Raw genomic sequence first — 17098 nt, 5'->3', positions numbered from 1 at the left:
ACTGTGATTGGTTAAACTGAGTTCTGTTTAAGAATTGGTTCATGCTTAGCGTGCGTATATCGAGTTATGGATGCACGCGGGAAGTTTGGAGAGCACGAGAGAAGCGTAAGAGTTGCTCGAGGCGTAGCCGAGAGCAACTCTAGCTTCTTGAGAGCTCTCCAAACTTCCCAAGTGCATCCATAACTCGATATACGCACAGCTAAAAGCATGAACCAACTCTTTTCCACAATGTACGAAGCATACGTATGGTGCGGCATTATAACTGTACATATGCACGGAGCACACGTCAGATTTTTTGCCTGTGAAAAATCTGAGAAATTCAGAGACAGAATGCCCTGTCACTCCAGCGATTCTCAAAGAACAGTCTCTTGTACTGATGTTTCCAGACTTTTAATTAACTTCAACTTGGCTCTCAACACCTTAAAACCTTATACTTGACTTGGAGTTAACTTCTTGAACTTGCTTGCGACGTGACGAAAAACTAAAACAGTTTGAGTTTTTACTTGATTGCGCTGTCGCGTGCCCTGTCGTGATCGTGTCGTGATCGGCAAGAGCGCGCGCTATTAAATTACGCGTTATCTCGTGTGTTCTTAAAAATTCAAAGTGCTTATATAACTCGACAATGCACTCGGCGCGTTTTTTTTTTTTTATATCTTTAAGAAAAATAGCCGCGTGCAGTATTCCAGGCCGTAATTTGCGAACGATCCCGGCCACGATTTATCGATTGCTTCCATCGACAACAGTTGAGCAACCATTTTCCTTACCTCCTTATTGCAAAATTCTTGTGTTGTTTACCTTGATTAAGTCACTTTCAACTGGGTATTCTCAGATTTTTCGTTGAAAAGGTCTATTTTATCGAAAAACTTATGTCCGTTTTTGTGTAGTCTGCTAGCTAGTCTCGGGTAGCTAGTCCCCTTAAAGATAATCATTCGCTCGCTTTCGACCATTTAGAAGGGGTTTTATTTATTAGTTTTTGATCTTTCGACTCTGCCCACGGGCGTGCCTTACCTGCAAGTAATGTCGTCTTCTTGTGTCTGTCCTCTAAAGGCCGATTTACACGGTACAATTTTGTCGCATGCGACAAGGTTAGGACAGGCCTACGACACGAATTGTTTCGTGTAAATCAAACCTACAACTCGCTTACAACTGTCGTGTACGTCACAAAAATTACGGCAATCGTAGGTATAGGCAATGTTGAATGACGCGAGTTCTGCGCGATCTTTTGCATGACGCGAGCAGCGCGCACTCTAGAAAACGCATGCGACAGTCGTAGACAAACTGGACAACAAGGCAAGATAAAAGTGGATCTTTTATTTTGCAAAAGAAAATGGTGATACAACATCAGCTGTCATGTGCTCTTGGCAATTACAAAACCGCACAGCGGTCTTTTCACAACACACGACGCATGCGTGTGTTTGCACTGGACTCCAGTGCCTCACTCACTCGTTACCACACCTCACACTTCGTTTCAGGATTCATGGTGCTATTCAAAGGACAGTTAAACGCCGCAGAAAATTCTTTAAAATTAGAAAGTGTTCCAATAACCCTGAAATAACAAAGAAAAGCCGAGTGGTTAAGGCATGTATGTTTTAAGTATTATCTATATCTTTATTTATGGGAATGAACCAAGGTATCCCCTTTTTCTATCTTAGAAAATGCAAGGATAATTTTCCCCAACAGTTAAGAGATTGGAAGACGTGATTATCTCACGTTTACCAATGGTCTAAAGACAATAAATTGAAGCAGTTCTCATTCAAACCAGTACACGAAATAATCGTAACTAAGAACGAACTTTAAAAAGTTTGGAATAGTCAAGGACGAAGGTTTTCCAGTTTGATATAATCCTGACATAAACTTACTGATCTGGAGACAAAATAACTTACGCAGCATGTTTCGGAAACTAATAATAGATCGAAAATGATTATCATGAGATATGGGGATTCGCTTTCTGTTATCAGGATCTCTTAAACCCGACCTATACTATTGTTATTACAATATAGATCATTGGATAGTTCGGCGGCGCGCGAGGACGGGGGTGGGAGGGGGGGTGAGGGTACTCAGTGGAATTTTGCATAGGGCTCTGAAATCCTTACCCCGTTACCATTCCACGTTCCGCAGCGCGTTACCAACCGATTCTGGTCTACACATCAAAAATCGCTACCCCTTCCAAGACTTGATTCTTAATTTTTATTTCAGGGTATCTGTTCTAGACTACATTTTTTTCTTAAGACAATCACTTAAAGCATTGGACACCAACCCACGGCCTGGCCAGTACCTTAGGCATGCGCACAGCCATATCACCCCGGCAGTGGCAGCCATGGACAGCTGTTTCGGCCTTGTTTGGCCTCACCAGCATGGTAAGGCGTCGGGCACAGAGGCGGGTGTAAAACACCCCTTTAAGCGACAGCTCCACAGCACACATGTGGTAGCTGTTGGCTGGGAACCGCACGGCTGTTCTCCCATGGCATACCCTTCAATAGCATGAAAAGAGGGGTACTCCCTCCGCCTCGGGCTTAGAGGCCATGAGATATCAGCGATATACAACGCCCGATAAATAGCGGCCATTAAATTTCCTCTGGTATTTCTTGCAAAACGAAGTCAGCAAAATCAAGCAATATTTCTTGAGCACTTTTGATAATAACAGTTATTCCACTCGCGCACGTTGGATATGGGATGACCCAGGCGGGATGCTCATAGCCAACAAGACAGTACGCGGCTAATTGGCTAGCTAACAGTCATCTCAAATATCCAAAGTACTCTCGTGCAATAATGGTTAATTATTTTCATAACGATACTGAACAAACTTGCCTAAACTTGGGTGGCGCATGAATCTCACTCAGTGTCGCGATATACTCTGTCTTTGGTCGAGCATGACTGCAATACTCCTACAACATATTATTTAAATTGTTATTATATTACTATACATTTATGGTTTTTAGGTAGAAATTGACTTCTCTAGCTCTCCTAACTATTACAATGCATCAGATATCGTTTTCACTGACCTGTGCATAGCCAATGAAAAACATTTGCTCGTTATTGTACTCCAATCCAGGAAGGATAAACTCCTTGGTCTTACTTTTTTGCAACCAGTCATGGTATGCCTATAGTAGAAGTAAATGTTAAAACGGGAAATGGTAAAACAGTATACTAAGCAACAAATCGCCGCTTAATTTATAGTTTATTGATTGTCGTTTGAGTTACTCTCTGTCTGTCTGTCTTTCTTTATTTCTTTCTCTCCTTCTATTTTGTTTTCCTTGTCTTCAATGTATATATAAGATAAAAATTTCTAAATAGACTCATATAGACAGGCCAGCCAAGACTAGCACTAGCTACCTACGGGCCAGTCCAATATTATAAATAGTTAAAATTGAGAAAATAAGAATTGTTGTTGTTGTTGTTGTTTTCACCGGTAGTTTTCCAGTAGTTTTGACCAAAACTGCTAAATTTACAGCTATCTAGATTTCTGAGTTTAATCGTTTTTCTCACGATTGAGTCACATAGATGTGGATAGCGATCCACAGCTTTGTGACTCAATCGTGAGAAAAACGATTAAACTCAGCTATCATTTTAAACTACGATGACAAACACCTTTCATAATATCTAGAAATTGTGAAATATACTAATATTTCGTGTTCATATATCAGTGGAATGTTTCTATACCGTGACCAAGGGGTCGATAGCAAGTGAATTTCCAATACGAAAAAGCAAGCTGCGATCATTTTTCTGATTTCTTTTTTTTAAGTTCGAATGTCCCATATCGTTAATAGTTTCAGTAAACTAGTATTGCTAATGATTTGAAACAAAAAAAAAAAAAAAAGAAAGGGGAAAAAAACTGAAAAAAGAGCTTTATTCTTAAAAACAAATCCTTTTGATTTTTCTAAGTGGTACTTAAAACAGCTCAGGACATAGCCTCTTGAAGCTTTTCGCAAGTGGTGTTACTTACATAATATGAGAGTTTAGTTCCCCCGTTGTCCGCGATGTTTTCTCCGAGGGTGACTTTCCCACTAATCTGAAGCAGAAGTCAGTAAAAATAAGGTTACTGCAGAATTGTTTTAGGATCTACAATAAGGACGATTAGGTAGGATAAACAAAATACAATTGAACAATGAACAGCTGGCCTGTGTGTTGTGTTGCTCATGTTCATTTAATGTCACTTAACTCGTTGAAAGGTAATGATCGCCTGTAATGTACCTTACGTTATCATGAGTCTCTTACCGGGTATTTTCCTTGCACCTTGTACTTAGAATATTGTTTTTCAAAACACGCTGATCTTTTGTGAAATTCCAAGAGTGACGACTTGCTCCACCATTCCTTGACGATATCTCCATTTTTGTCAAATTTTCGCCCTGGTGTATCGAATACGTTAATAAGATTATTTGCCCTTATAATATTCTGCGTTAAATTACAAAGGGGCGAGCATTTACGACATAACAACTTCAAGTAATAACCTATTGATACCTATAAATAACAAAACATGTTTAACCAAGGATTATTCTCCCTCGCTGCCTGTTGTCCAGTGCAACTTAAATGTATTTTGTATTTTTATACTCATATACTAACCAGTGTTATCAAATCCATGAGTCATCTCATGTCCTATGATGGATCCCAATGCACCGTAACTTAACGACCTTTAACCGGGCAAGTGATATACATGAGTTTGTTGCAAATTTACTTTGACGCAGTACAGTGAAACAATTACTTCATCGATTAACATCTACCTACCCGAGACGTAATGGTAACCTTAACAAACTTTAACTTTTGTTAAATATACGTAGGAAACCTCGTTTTGAATCAATGAAGAGTTGTTTGAAAAACTGTTCAACTTTGTTCATCTTATTTTAGTTCCTGGACAAATCCACACACAGTTAGTACTTGTATTTCTGTTATGTTTTTTTATTTTTTTTTTTTCATTCTCTGTACAGCTGGGATACTTCAGTAATAGTCGCTGTGTGTGTGTTTTGGCCACGAGTAAAGATACATTCCTAGAAACTTTCTAGGCTTTTTCATGACTTAACATCAAGAAAAGAAGTGTCAACACCTTTGCTTCCTTCTATCCGCTCCCGTGTCCCTTAAAATGTGCCAACAAATGTTGACCGTGTATGGGTGTGTGTGGGTGAGTGTGTGTGCCGGGGGGGGGGGGGGCAATCAAGCTTACCGCGGAATTTCAGCGGAATAAAAAAATGGAGACTGTAGAATGCCAGCTGGGATAACTATCAACACAACAAAACAAAATGAGTGAAAATTAGTGTCTTCCTTGACAAGAGAAACAATACATCGGAAATTTCAAACGATCTGACGTCGTCTTTGATGGGTTCTTTCGTTATTTTTCCAGATAGTAGTACGAAATATCATAAGACTGAATATTCAGTGTGAGTGGACTCGGTGACCTGTTATCAAGAGGACATTGTATGATTCCTAGGCTACTGTGCATAGGCCAGCCAATCAAAGCCTGGGATGATAATGATGATAATGACGACGACAATAGGTTTACTCCCACGTCATCGTATGTATAAACCAATTACAAAGTACACATAGAGGCATTGAAAAATGACAAGAGAGAAATGGCTTACAAGCAGAAAACGAAGGAACTATAGGTTACAAATACATACTGACTACAAAAAGTTGCAATAGTTGGTTCTTGTTTATTGTTTACTAAAATAAACTATGTCTACTAATTATTGTTTAAATAAAAAAGTTTGTGCTGTCTGCTGTATATGACATGCTACGTATGACTTTAGTTTAATTAGGAATCTACGTGAGAAATTCATTTCGTTTACTGACGTTGCTTACCAATCTCGTTTTCATAGAACTGATACATGGCATTGATTGTTTGAGGAAACATGGGCCATCTGAAATGAGACAAACAGCTTAAATCACACAACATTATACATTTTGGGTCTGTTCATTCAGATTTTTGTGTTATCACAGTCATCATGATTTCAAAAGTTCAGAGACTGTTTGCGTCTGATACTTGAGCGGATTCCATGATGTCTTACTTCTAGTAATCGAGCATTGTTAAAACTCACTTCTCTTTGTCGACTGCCTTCCTCAGTTTGGCAAAGAGTCGGTGTCTAACCCATTTGTCCACTTCCACGTTATTCTGGAAGAACGTTTTCGACGTGATATTGAGCTGCGAGAGATGCAGACGGAATTCAACGATTAGTAAAATTGTTGTAGCTTGCTCACACCAGAACAGAGCGGTTTTAATTGATTGAAAAGTGACTTACGTTTTTAAACCGTGACGTGAGCTCGTTTGGCCGAACCACGTATGGTGCGTAACCAATCTTGCTTCCCAAAGCGTCCGCCTGGTACAATAAAAGAAGATAAACACAAGTTATTGGTTTACTGTAGTGACGGAATCAGAGGCGTAAGGGGACGATGGATTGAAAAGAATTCGAGTTTGTTTTTCTTTTGCTTCCGTATCCATAACTTACGATCTAACGAAAACAGGGTAAACGGAATCGAGGAGAGCCAAACAAGCCAACCAAAAAAAAAAAAAAAAACAATTGCCCGACTATGGTATTGTTCATAATCCTGCCTTTTCAAACACGGATTTTGTTGTTCTGTCGTCTATCCAATCATGCTCTTTGACTCTTCTCTTGAACGTCGTTTTTATCTCATCGATCATCGTCTGAGTCTGTAAAGTAGATAGCATTATGATTGATAAGTGAGAAAAAAAGCATAAAGATACATTCTCACAAAGGATTACCTTATATTGCACGCGTAAAGCCAAGAGTACAAGATCCCCTTGTCTAATAATCCCCTTTTTGAATCTTGAAACTAAATATGCATGCCTCACCTAACCCTAAAATGTTTTCCCAGTTGTTGCTTTTCTCCCGTTTGAGTCAGAATGACCTCACAAAGAACCTTCAGAACGTTGCATTTATATGTGTTGTAGTCTGTTTTTATCACATTCGTTAAATTTAGTATGCGTTTGATTGGCCGCACTGGCAGATTCAGACCTTGAGGTAAGTAGGGGGCTCGACATTCTTCTCTTCGTGGTACGAAATATCTCCACCACAGCCCTCTGGGCCTCGACTTTATGAGTTCGAGGGGAATAAGTAGCATGTCAGTATAGCGTCATGGTAGTAACAAAGAAAATGTCCTAAGACTGTATGTTTAGAATTGTCAACCGGGATACGATGTTTCGCCGGTAGAATGAAATGTGTAACTAGTACGTGCATCAATCATGTAGTTACATGTTTTAAAGTAGTTGTCCCGCGCCAAAAAAACAAAAAAAACAAAAACAAAAAAACACGGGGTGGGTTATTTTGTGTGGGGTTATGTAGTTTGGCGCTATCTAACAAATTACTAAGGTTGTCAGTCCGTCGGAAAGCAACAAGAGGTGTGGCTTTGTAAACGTTGGCGCACCGGAAAGATGAAGACGGAATATTGGAGTATTGGTGATTGGCCTTTAACCAAAAGAGTGAGCCATTTTGGTTCCCCCAGCAGTTTAAAACTATCCGAAGATAGTTTTTTTGATAACGTAAAATTGTTCATAGTAACGATCGTGTGTATTAGATCATCTGATAGAGTTCAGTACTAATAATATTACTAGTAGTAGAAGGGATGTGGTAGCGTAGAGGAAGTGTCCGAGTTGTTCGAGCTTTTTTTCTTACTTTATCCGGCTAGCTTTTTCTTTACTTTATGGTATCTAATTGCATTCCCCCAGTTTCTGTAATACAGTGAAAAAAGGGCCTTGCCTTTCAAAATATTGGAATCAATATCTTTACCTAGCCGTGAAATCAACCTTGTTCTTTTATACATTTTGCTTTTATTTTGTTGCAGTGGTCCTTTCAAACGCAGTTACAAATGAAATTTGGCAGATAAATCTTGCCAAATGTAACCAAAACGACACTGCAAATCCAGAGACTATTCCGTCCATTCTGGTCAATCGAACGTAACCTTAGTTACCAAAGAATATTTTCCCCCTTATTACATATTTTTGCAGGATAAATATGCTTCAACACACTTGGACACATTTTCACAAGCAGACGAGTTTTGTTACCACAGAGAAATCGGAGTAACAAAAACTAATTAACTCGGAGAAACACACCTTTTCAATCGCCGATTGGTCGAAGAATTTCTTGATATAAAGCGAGCCAATAGGAACACCCATATTGTCATTGGTTATGCCAGTGCACGTACGCCATCGGGGATCTGTGTCCTTCACACCTGTGATGCGCTCGTTAAACTGTGCTCGGGCTTTACGAAATGGACTTGACAACAAGCTAATTTTATCTCGTATCATCTGCCATACCACGTAGTTAGATAGCAACCTAGCGATTATCATAAGGAAGTATTTAAGCATTTAACAAGTTTACAAAAGATTTCCTAGGAACATACATAGACTCTGCGCTCTTGTCATTATAACGTTTGGTGTTCTTTGTGTTAAAACTCATTTTGTTTTTGTTTCTTTAGCTACCAGACTGTAGGAAATTTACCCAAAAATAATTTCATAAAGAAAGTGGGAACTTTTATCGCAACTGAATTTTCGCGACTTTTTAGATAGTTTGAATCTAAATTAGCGGCTAACCAAGCTTGTGCCTCTAAGCATGAGTATCTGTCAGTCCGTCAAAATTCAAGTTTCAGAAATTGGACCAAGACCAAGCTGTGCACAGTTCTTCATTTTACTTCAACTATTCTAAGTAATTGTTCATATTTATTACATAGCTCCATTTTTTAACAATTTCTCTTCGAAGTCCATTTTACAGCCATTGCCGGAGGTCCCAATACAGCGTGACCCTTCAAATTTAGATTGGTTTAACCCAGCGGGCTTCTGAACTTCAGAGCCTGGGCCAGTTTCTTGAAAATAAGTTACTGCACGGCACGAAAACTATTTCATGGAAACGTTTCTTAACAAATATGAAATTTTTATTGATTTGGAAAGCTAGATTTAAAAAGAATCTGTGATTCTATGGAACACAGTTGCTAAGTTTGTACCAATCGATAACAAACTACTTGTTAAGCCTACAAAATTTTCGGGCCTTCGAGGAACGGGACCCTGGAGAAGGAGGTACACGTGTTAAGCTACAACCAGTGACAATATATTGTTACACTTCCGTCTTGATCGCGTCTCCCTCTCTTTCTCACCACCCGCCTGCAAAAGATGTCGCGTTACTTGCACTATCCAACATTGCACATGGGGAAAGGGGGCGGGTGGTCGAACGAATTATGACAATCGTTGTAGCCCTCAATTTTTTGGAAACTGACGCGAGACTAACCTACTTACTCTTTAGGAGTGTTTTTCACAAGTGTCGTCATTTTCCGTAGGTATGATGGGGACGTGGCTAACACCACATCTGTTTCGATCACATTTGCTCCTTTGAATATGGCATGCATGTGATCTAACCACGGAAACTGCAAAAGCAACCACAACAAGCACGACTGTTAACATACAACGACGTGCAATGTATCGTGTTCTGAAGAAGAGAGTATATATTCAAAACCACATAAAGTTAGTGTTTAGCCCTGTTTACTTCTTTTCAGAGATAAATTTCGCCGAAAACAGTAATTTGGAGCACTTTCTCGCCATCAGCCTTCGCCATCGCTGCGAAAATGGCCATCAGAATGACTGCAACGTGATTACCATGGCTCTTCATGTTAATAGAGAGGCTGATCGCATAAGCGTAACCCAAAATTTGGATTGAGCTGTTTCAGGAAAAGTAGATATTTTATTTTTACGTCATTACTTCATGCCTCTTTTTTTCCTGGTGATATTGGAGTTTGTTTCCAATTTCTTTCTTCTGCAAACGTTCACATCTAACTTTAAAACTGTTATCAAAAACAGTGCATTGCGAATAATATCGATCTTCTTCAGTTACCTTCTTTCATTGCGTCCCCAAACGATCCGATTAAATCCGTGCTTCACATGCACGTGGTTAAGAAGTACAGTCACTTCATTAAGTTTCTCAGTACACTCATTAAAATAAAATAAGGCCAGAGTCTGAATAACTTCTCCTTACGGATTCTTCTCTACCTGTGAAACGAGTTTGATCAGGTTATGAAGTTTCATTCTTCTGTAAATCCCTTCTGCTTTGTCCTCGGCTGATGTGGTGAACTGAAAAAGCAACGCCCTACTATCTTAGCCAGTTCAACTGATTATATTTGCAGTTTTCAAATTAACTTCCTTACTAAAATGTCTTCCTGACAGGTCCTTTTTTTTCAACAGAACTTAACACATTTATTAAGTTATTGCTTGATGTCATTAACTCAGTCAAAAATATATATATTTTTCTCTCAGGAAGGTGAAACGGTTCAGTACTAAGATGTAGTTGTTGCATATTGTGAAACATAAATTACCTTGGCCAGCTGTTTTTCAAAATCCATAATCTCGCGCATTTTTGAAGTTGTGTCACATTTTGTTCCAAGAAGTTTGGCAACTGTTGACATGTATTCTACATATATATCCACCATCTACACAGACAAAACAAAGAAAACAACAGTGTTTAGTCCGATCCTTCAATAAATACGCCAATAATCCTCATCGTGTTTCTTAAGAACGGTGCCCCCTAATACATATACAGAAGTATCTTTGCACAGTTTATAACTATGCGGGAAAAGCAGATCTTAGTTCGGGCTACTAGAATCCAGAAAGAAAATGGGGGGAGGGGGGGGGGGGTAGCTTGGCATTTCTTAGAGATAATTAAGCAACAATTATTCTGAGAAGCAGTAAAATACAAATCATTGTTGGCGTTTTATTTTTTTCCAAATTGAAGCTTTATTATCTCTGAAAAATCCACGATTACCCCCAGTTTTCTTTTTGGATACCAGGAGCACTTACAAAGTTCTGCTTTCTCCGCATAGTTTTAAACCGCGCAAAAATATCCCCTTATTAGTATGCACCACCCATAGGAAACCCGAGTATCTCGAGACGCGCAGAACGTATGCGCAGTAACAAAAGTAGGCACTGTCCTTAAGGGTGCCTGGTGACACGCCGGGCGGCGAAGCATAGTCACTGAATAATTAAGGTATTTTCCAGAACTGCAGTTGCTGATAATATTAGAGAGATTTAGAATCACGTTTACGGCAAACGGCAGAAATAACCACATGACCATATTACCCTACATTTTTCAGTAAAATTGAGTAGTTTTGCGTTAGCACCAAAGGTCATAAATAAATTTTGCACTATTCTCATCTTTTGCTGTTTGCCGTAAACGTGATTCTAAATCTCTCTATTATATTAAAGGCATGAAAAATAAAAGAAAGTAACTGCCTAATGTATGATAGCTTCTGAAAATACTACAACAATGCATTCTGAAGACCACTTTACCACCTCTTAATTATCAATTGGAAATGTGTAATGGTTTCTCTATTACCTTTTCTACAATCAAAATGGCTACTTACCTCGGGATGTTTAAAGTAAATCTCTCTCTGTAGACTTAAACCAGACTGATCGACCTACAGTGAATACCCAGATGGGTAAATGACAATGATGTTCATATTCCAGAATCTGACAGTACACTAATTCTTATAACATTTTTGGTTTTATCGTGAGTTGTGCTATATCAATCAGGAGTAGTGGAGTTCCTTGCTGTTCATTGTGGCTAAACCAGGTCATGTGGAGTATATGCTTGGCGGTCTCTGGATCTCTTATATCATCAGTAGTTGTTGTTGCTGCTAGTTCTTTTGCGTCAGGAATGATGAAGGGTTGAAACATTTTTGCCCCGTATTGTTATCGAAAAAAAAGGTCCTCGATTTAAATCTTTTAGGGGCACGACAAAGAACTGAAAAAGGGGAAAAGTATGAGGCTACCAACCTTAAAATAATTATCCATTGTAGAAAACGTCTTGCCAAACCTCCCGGGTAATGTTTGTAAGATAGCTTGATTAAGTTTTACATGACCCACGGGCGGTGAAGGGGTGCCTTCAGTATGACTGTTCAAGGGGCTGGATACATAGACGAGTCCGAGTTGATTGTGGCGACCGAAAAAATTGAACGTATTGAGCAGTCCACAAGATTGAAATAACGAGTTATTGTGGATTGTCAGACCAGAAAGTGGAGTGAAGTAAAAGAGTTGGGGACAGTAGAGTAGAATAAAATTCACATTTCAGTCTCAAAAGCTCTCAAACGGCTTATATCAGTTGAATCTCTACATGGTATAGCTCTGGGGTGTCCTAGGTGGTTGCTCAAAGAACCAAAGTTTGTGGAAGAAACGTATACAAATACCTGATTTTTTATTTTTATAAGTATGATTATACTTGCCTTTATAAGGTGTCTGGTGGAATTCAAATGATCATTAGTCACTTCAACTGAGAAGAAAGGAGGTGCGGGATAGTATGTACTTTGCAAATGCTGTAATATTTTGTGAACGTCCCAAGACGACTTGTTCCAGCTTCCGTCGTCACAGATACTCCAAGAGCCAATCTGTCGAATGAAATCCAGCATAGGCTTGGGTCCTAACTTTTCAATCTCCAGCTCGTCCGTACATGACGTATAAAAGTCTCTTGTTTTAACCAGAGCCTCGTTTGCGGGACCGTCGTTCTTTGACATTTTTGACCCTTGGAGAAGATCATTTAGTTCACTCTCGATGACTTTTGACAGTTTAGTGAAAGTTGAATAATCATTGTAACTTTTAGGAATGGGGTTTCGCTTGATCCAGCCACCACAACTGAACGCAAAAAAGTCATCACATGGGTTAACCATAGGATCGATTGAATTCTTAACGTACTCTGCAACTTTGGTGCACTCGGGTGTTTGGCATAATCCTGATTTCTTCCGATCGAGGACCTTCGAAAACATATACAAAGCACGCTTTTGCTGTTGGTTCGTGGCACTTGAGTAATCATAGTGACGATTAGCGACAAATACCAGAAAGCCAACTGTACTCACACTTAGAAAGGCCGATACAATGAAGGCAAACCTCCCACACATGATCGCGCCAGAGTGGATCCGCTAAATAACTTAAAGTAGCGGTTCGGGAAACGCTTGTTTATAAACTACAACATCAGGGGTATCAGGCCTGTAATAGTGGTTCCGTTTTTGAGGTTACTGGCCGATGCAAGATGATATGTTTCCCGAAAATATTCGTAACATCATATCGTATATTTAGTGTCAGTGCTTATGGGCTCCTGATACCTGTTGATTGGGACATACCTGTTGAGTTATTTGTTTTGTATATGCTTTCTGGTCAGATACCTGTCACATAGGAACATAACTGGAACAGCTGAAAGCGTCGGTAGAGAATCTTTTTTCAGAAAGCATTACATTTTTTTAACACAAGTCAGTGTCATTAAACAACTCGGCGAGATGAAACACAAAGCCCGAGGCATCACATGTGCTGAGCGACATCAGATCTTTTAATATTGGGAAAATTACCCAATACCAATGGCTACAAATTTCACACTTACTTCTAACGCTGAAAAGCCGACCATGTTTTACCTGAGGTGTTGTACCAGTTAAAAAGAATACTGTGTACAGCTTCTGTCTCAATATGGAAAACTCGTTACGAGGTGAGTTTTGAGGATGAATGAGGTTCCCAGGAAGGATCTTGACGAAACTGGTCGCTTCGCCAGCAGGTTAACTCGCCTACAGGTTGATTCGCCTACACTGAAGTAGGATCACTCATCGTTTCTGGGAAACCAGGTACATATGACTTGATTAAATATCGACACGATGTGGCAGGCCCCTCGATAAACGATTTGTTGCAGTGGCAATGGTTCTATCGTGGGGTCACTCGATCACACCAAAGAATTCATATAGATCGAAGACGACCCTCGATTTAGACTGAAGAATCGTTTTTAAATGACCCTCGATTTAGACCGAAGACTGGTTTTTAATTGACCCTCCATTTTGACCAAATACTCGTTTTTAAATGACCCTCGATTTCGAAGAAAGCGGGGGCTCATTGATTTGTATGCGGGGCTGAAAGACCGACGTCTGCTTGTGAGGGCGAGTTGTGTTGCATTTGTCGTGCTAAAATAGGACTGTATTTTAGTTTTTTTTTCCCGTTTGCGGAAAATTAAAAATGTGCAAGTTTCGTTGCAAATTACAGTTTTTTGTGGCCATTATATCAGTGTTAGTAGTCACTGGAAACCAGTGAGCCTTGTCAGACCATTAAGCTTAAGTTGTAAAGCACATCCTGATGTCTACACAAAATATCATCTAAACGGCTTATTTAGTCTAAGCAATTCCATTTATTGACAAACCCTGTTAAGTTACCGCAAATTCATTGTACAGCAGACGTGTACCTCCGGAGAATTGTGCTGGTAAGATGGCAGTAGTATTAGCCCAACTACAAAACTTATTGGTGCATTCCATTGTTTTTATCCACAGCCCTATTCCCTTTAGAAGGCACAATTATAGCAGGCCTTCTTATACACCAATTTAAATTCCAACACTGTTAAAGTGATTCTGACAACCCCATGTACCAATGTAGGCATAACAATTTTGGACATTAATTACTCTTACTTTAGCAAATACAGTGAATTCAACACCTCCTAATGCTCTAAATTACAGATTCTGTCAGATTACTTTTGGCGATAATAAATTATTGCCTTCCATGGGTTGTTGGGGTAGGAGGGGGGTGAAGGTCATGCAATTGATAATGGAGCCCGCCATACGAAGAACTCTGAAGAAGCAATTAAGAAAAGAATTAAGAATTCAGAGGAAGCTATTCTCAAACTTGAGACCCACCGTCAGAAACAAACATGCCCTAAGACTTTGCGCTGCGATGCCAAAGCTAAAATACGAGCTAACAAAGATTTCAAAGAGGAGATCAAAACGATCAGAAAACAGGCAGAACAGAAACTGCTAGGAGCGCCACAGGAACATTGACTCCAATAAGAGACATTTAAACAAAGTTTCTCACAAAGAACGCCTAACAAAGGCGAACAAGAAAACTGTTAATCGTTCAGAGCACGACAAAAATCTATATTTTACACTAGATAAGACACCAGACACGAGTGCACCAATTCAATTCAAACTTACGCAAGAGATGATGTCAAATCTTGAGAAAGCGAACAATAAAGATGTTTCAGCTTATCCATGTGTTCCTACTGAGTCCTTTAATTGGAAAGGAAGAGTCTCCAACACTAGAAAATACTTGAATAATAAACGGAAACATCGAAAGAAATTAGCTAAAAAAAGCTTTACCAAGAAATCAAGAAAGTTGAAGAGATCAAAAGCACTTCTATTAGAAACCTCTCAAATTGTAACTTGACAACTGATCACGTGGCAGTGACCAACTCGAAAGCCTAAGCTCCTTTGGTCACTGCGCACATCTTACTTTTCAAAGTTATGTAATTTAAGGCTGTTGCTTTTCTTATATATTGTAATTTCCGTTTGTTATAAACCATTGAAAAAGTGCATAACAATAGAAACCTTAAACCTTAACCTTAACCTTAAGGGCCTTCGCGAGGGCCTTCGTTTCATCCAATCTCCACATACTAACACTGATAGTGTTAAAAAACAAATTCTACACGATTTCAACCAATTACTGAGCGAGACGAATGCGTCTCCGATATATCCACCACGATAGAGGAAAGATGAAACACCCCTTTTATGTTAAATCTAACTGGGAACCACCAGTTCAACAATCAGTTACTCTTGAGACATACCGTGAAGAAACAAAAATTAAACTCTTAGAAATTGAGATAACAGAACCTAAACGTAACCTGCCTAAATCAGAACGCAAACCTATTAGAGAACTTAAAGAAAACTCAGAAATACTGAAATATCAAGAAGACAGACAAAGGAACCACCACTGTCATAATGAACAGAATAGACAAGATTAAAGAGGGGAGGACACTAATCGAGGTCAAAGAACACTACAGACACCTCGAATAACCAATGGTAGAAGAAACCTCTAAGAAAGTCCGAAAATTAATACAGAACTCTACCAAAAGAAACACATTGATCAAATGACATTTAAATGGTTATCTCAAACACCGAACCCTCCACGCATTCCAGTTTTTTACACTCTTACAAAAACACACAAGGTCAACTTGCCAAGTCGACCAATAATCTCTGGATCCGACTCCCTCACTGAGAGAATTTCAGCTTTTGTTGACGGTCTTCTTCATGCTTCTTCAACCAATAATGAAAGAATAGCAGTCATACATTAAAGATACAACACAGTTTATTAACTTCATTGAAGGAACGAGAGTTCCACAAAATGCAATCCTTGTTTCAATGGATGTCACAAGTCTATATACAAATATACCACAAGAAGAAGGTATCATGACCATATGCCATGCATATGACACATTCTACACGGCAACGCCCCCTACACCAACACATTATCTTAGAGAAATGTTGAGACTTATATTACAAGAAAACTCTTTCCAATTTAATGGAAAAAACTTTCTCCAGACCCATGGTACGGCTATGGGGACTAAAACAGCAGTCTCTTTTGCTACTATTTTCATTGAGACAGCAATTTATATCGATCAGCACAGTGCAAAGCCGTTGGTATGGAAGAGATATATCGTGATACACTGTATCGATGACATCGAGGATATCGATGATATCATTGAGCATGCAAATAACTTCCATCCGACAATAAAATTCACTGCTGATATTACTGATAAAGAAATCATCTGCCTTAATACATGCATCTACAAAGGAGCACGATTTGAAAACAAAAATCTATCCCTGACAAACGTACTTATTTTAGTACACGCACTTTAAATCCTGTCACCCACCCGGAGTCCAAAAAGGCTTCGTAAAAGGTGAAGGCCTGAGACTACTAAGAACTAACGGCTTCAGAGGAGACTTTCGTAGAAAACATAACAATATTCAAATTACGCCATCGAGCGAGAGGCTACCCGAACAACCTTATAGAAAAAACACTCTCGGAAGTCAAATTCTCTGACAGAAAGAAGGCTCTCAAAGAAAATGCAAGAGTGCAAAAAGAAATATTGCCCTTTGTAACGCAATATAACCCATCTGTGCCTAACCTTAAACAGATTCTAATGGAGAAATGGCATCTTATAGAATCACAACCTAAACTTAAAGAAATGTTTAAAGAACCTCCAATTTTTTCTTATAAGAGAGGCAGTTCGAGAGATATATACATGCGGAAAAGCAATTACATTCATGCGACACGTTTTCGGGATCTGTGAATGGCCTGTCACTATTTATTTACCATGTTAACTCG

The 17098-nt window shown here is 39.1% G+C and overlaps 1 protein-coding gene across 2 annotated transcripts; it reads right to left on the bottom strand.

Moving 5' to 3' along the window:
- Positions 1 to 1291: 1291 nt before the first annotated feature.
- On the bottom strand, positions 1292 to 13086 carry LOC146457783 (endothelin-converting enzyme 1-like). 2 transcript variants are annotated; one of them, XM_085091488.1, is made up of 18 exons: positions 12832 to 13008; positions 12205 to 12729; positions 11347 to 11400; positions 10303 to 10416; positions 9980 to 10060; positions 9233 to 9360; positions 8057 to 8279; positions 6539 to 6637; positions 6228 to 6305; positions 6027 to 6130; positions 5791 to 5849; positions 5156 to 5210; positions 4561 to 4628; positions 4216 to 4346; positions 3944 to 4009; positions 3003 to 3101; positions 2809 to 2885; positions 1292 to 1546 (listed from the first exon to the last, which is right to left on the bottom strand). In XM_085091488.1, exons 1-18 carry the CDS (start codon positions 12871 to 12873, stop codon positions 1447 to 1449), a joined length of 2103 nt encoding a protein of 700 aa, XP_084947614.1. In that variant the 5' UTR covers positions 12874 to 13008; the 3' UTR covers positions 1292 to 1446. The 2 variants fall into 2 exon arrangements, with proteins under 2 accessions (XP_084947614.1, XP_084947613.1); XM_085091487.1 differs by having other exon boundaries at positions 12205 to 13086.
- Positions 13087 to 17098: the final 4012 nt, after the last annotated feature.

Source organism: Pavona decussata, unplaced genomic scaffold (assembly GCF_977016875.1).
Source record: "Pavona decussata unplaced genomic scaffold, jaPavDecu1.1 SCAFFOLD_237, whole genome shotgun sequence".
NCBI lineage: Eukaryota > Metazoa > Cnidaria > Anthozoa > Scleractinia > Agariciidae > Pavona > Pavona decussata.
The sequence above is the reverse complement of the archived record's forward strand: the minus strand, read 5'-3'. Positions and strand labels throughout refer to the sequence as shown.

Coding starts and splice junctions, on each gene's coding strand:
- LOC146457783 (XM_085091487.1), bottom strand. CDS start 12,873: ATGTGTGGGAGGTTTGCCTTCATTGTATCGGCCTTTCTAAGTGTGAGT. Junction 8,280..9,232: donor GTGAAAAACACTCCTAAAGA/GTAAGTAGGTTA, acceptor GATAATCGCTAG/GTTGCTATCTAACTACGTGG. Junction 4,010..4,215: donor AGGTGCAAGGAAAATACCCG/GTAAGAGACTCA, acceptor CTTCTGCTTCAG/ATTAGTGGGAAAGTCACCCT.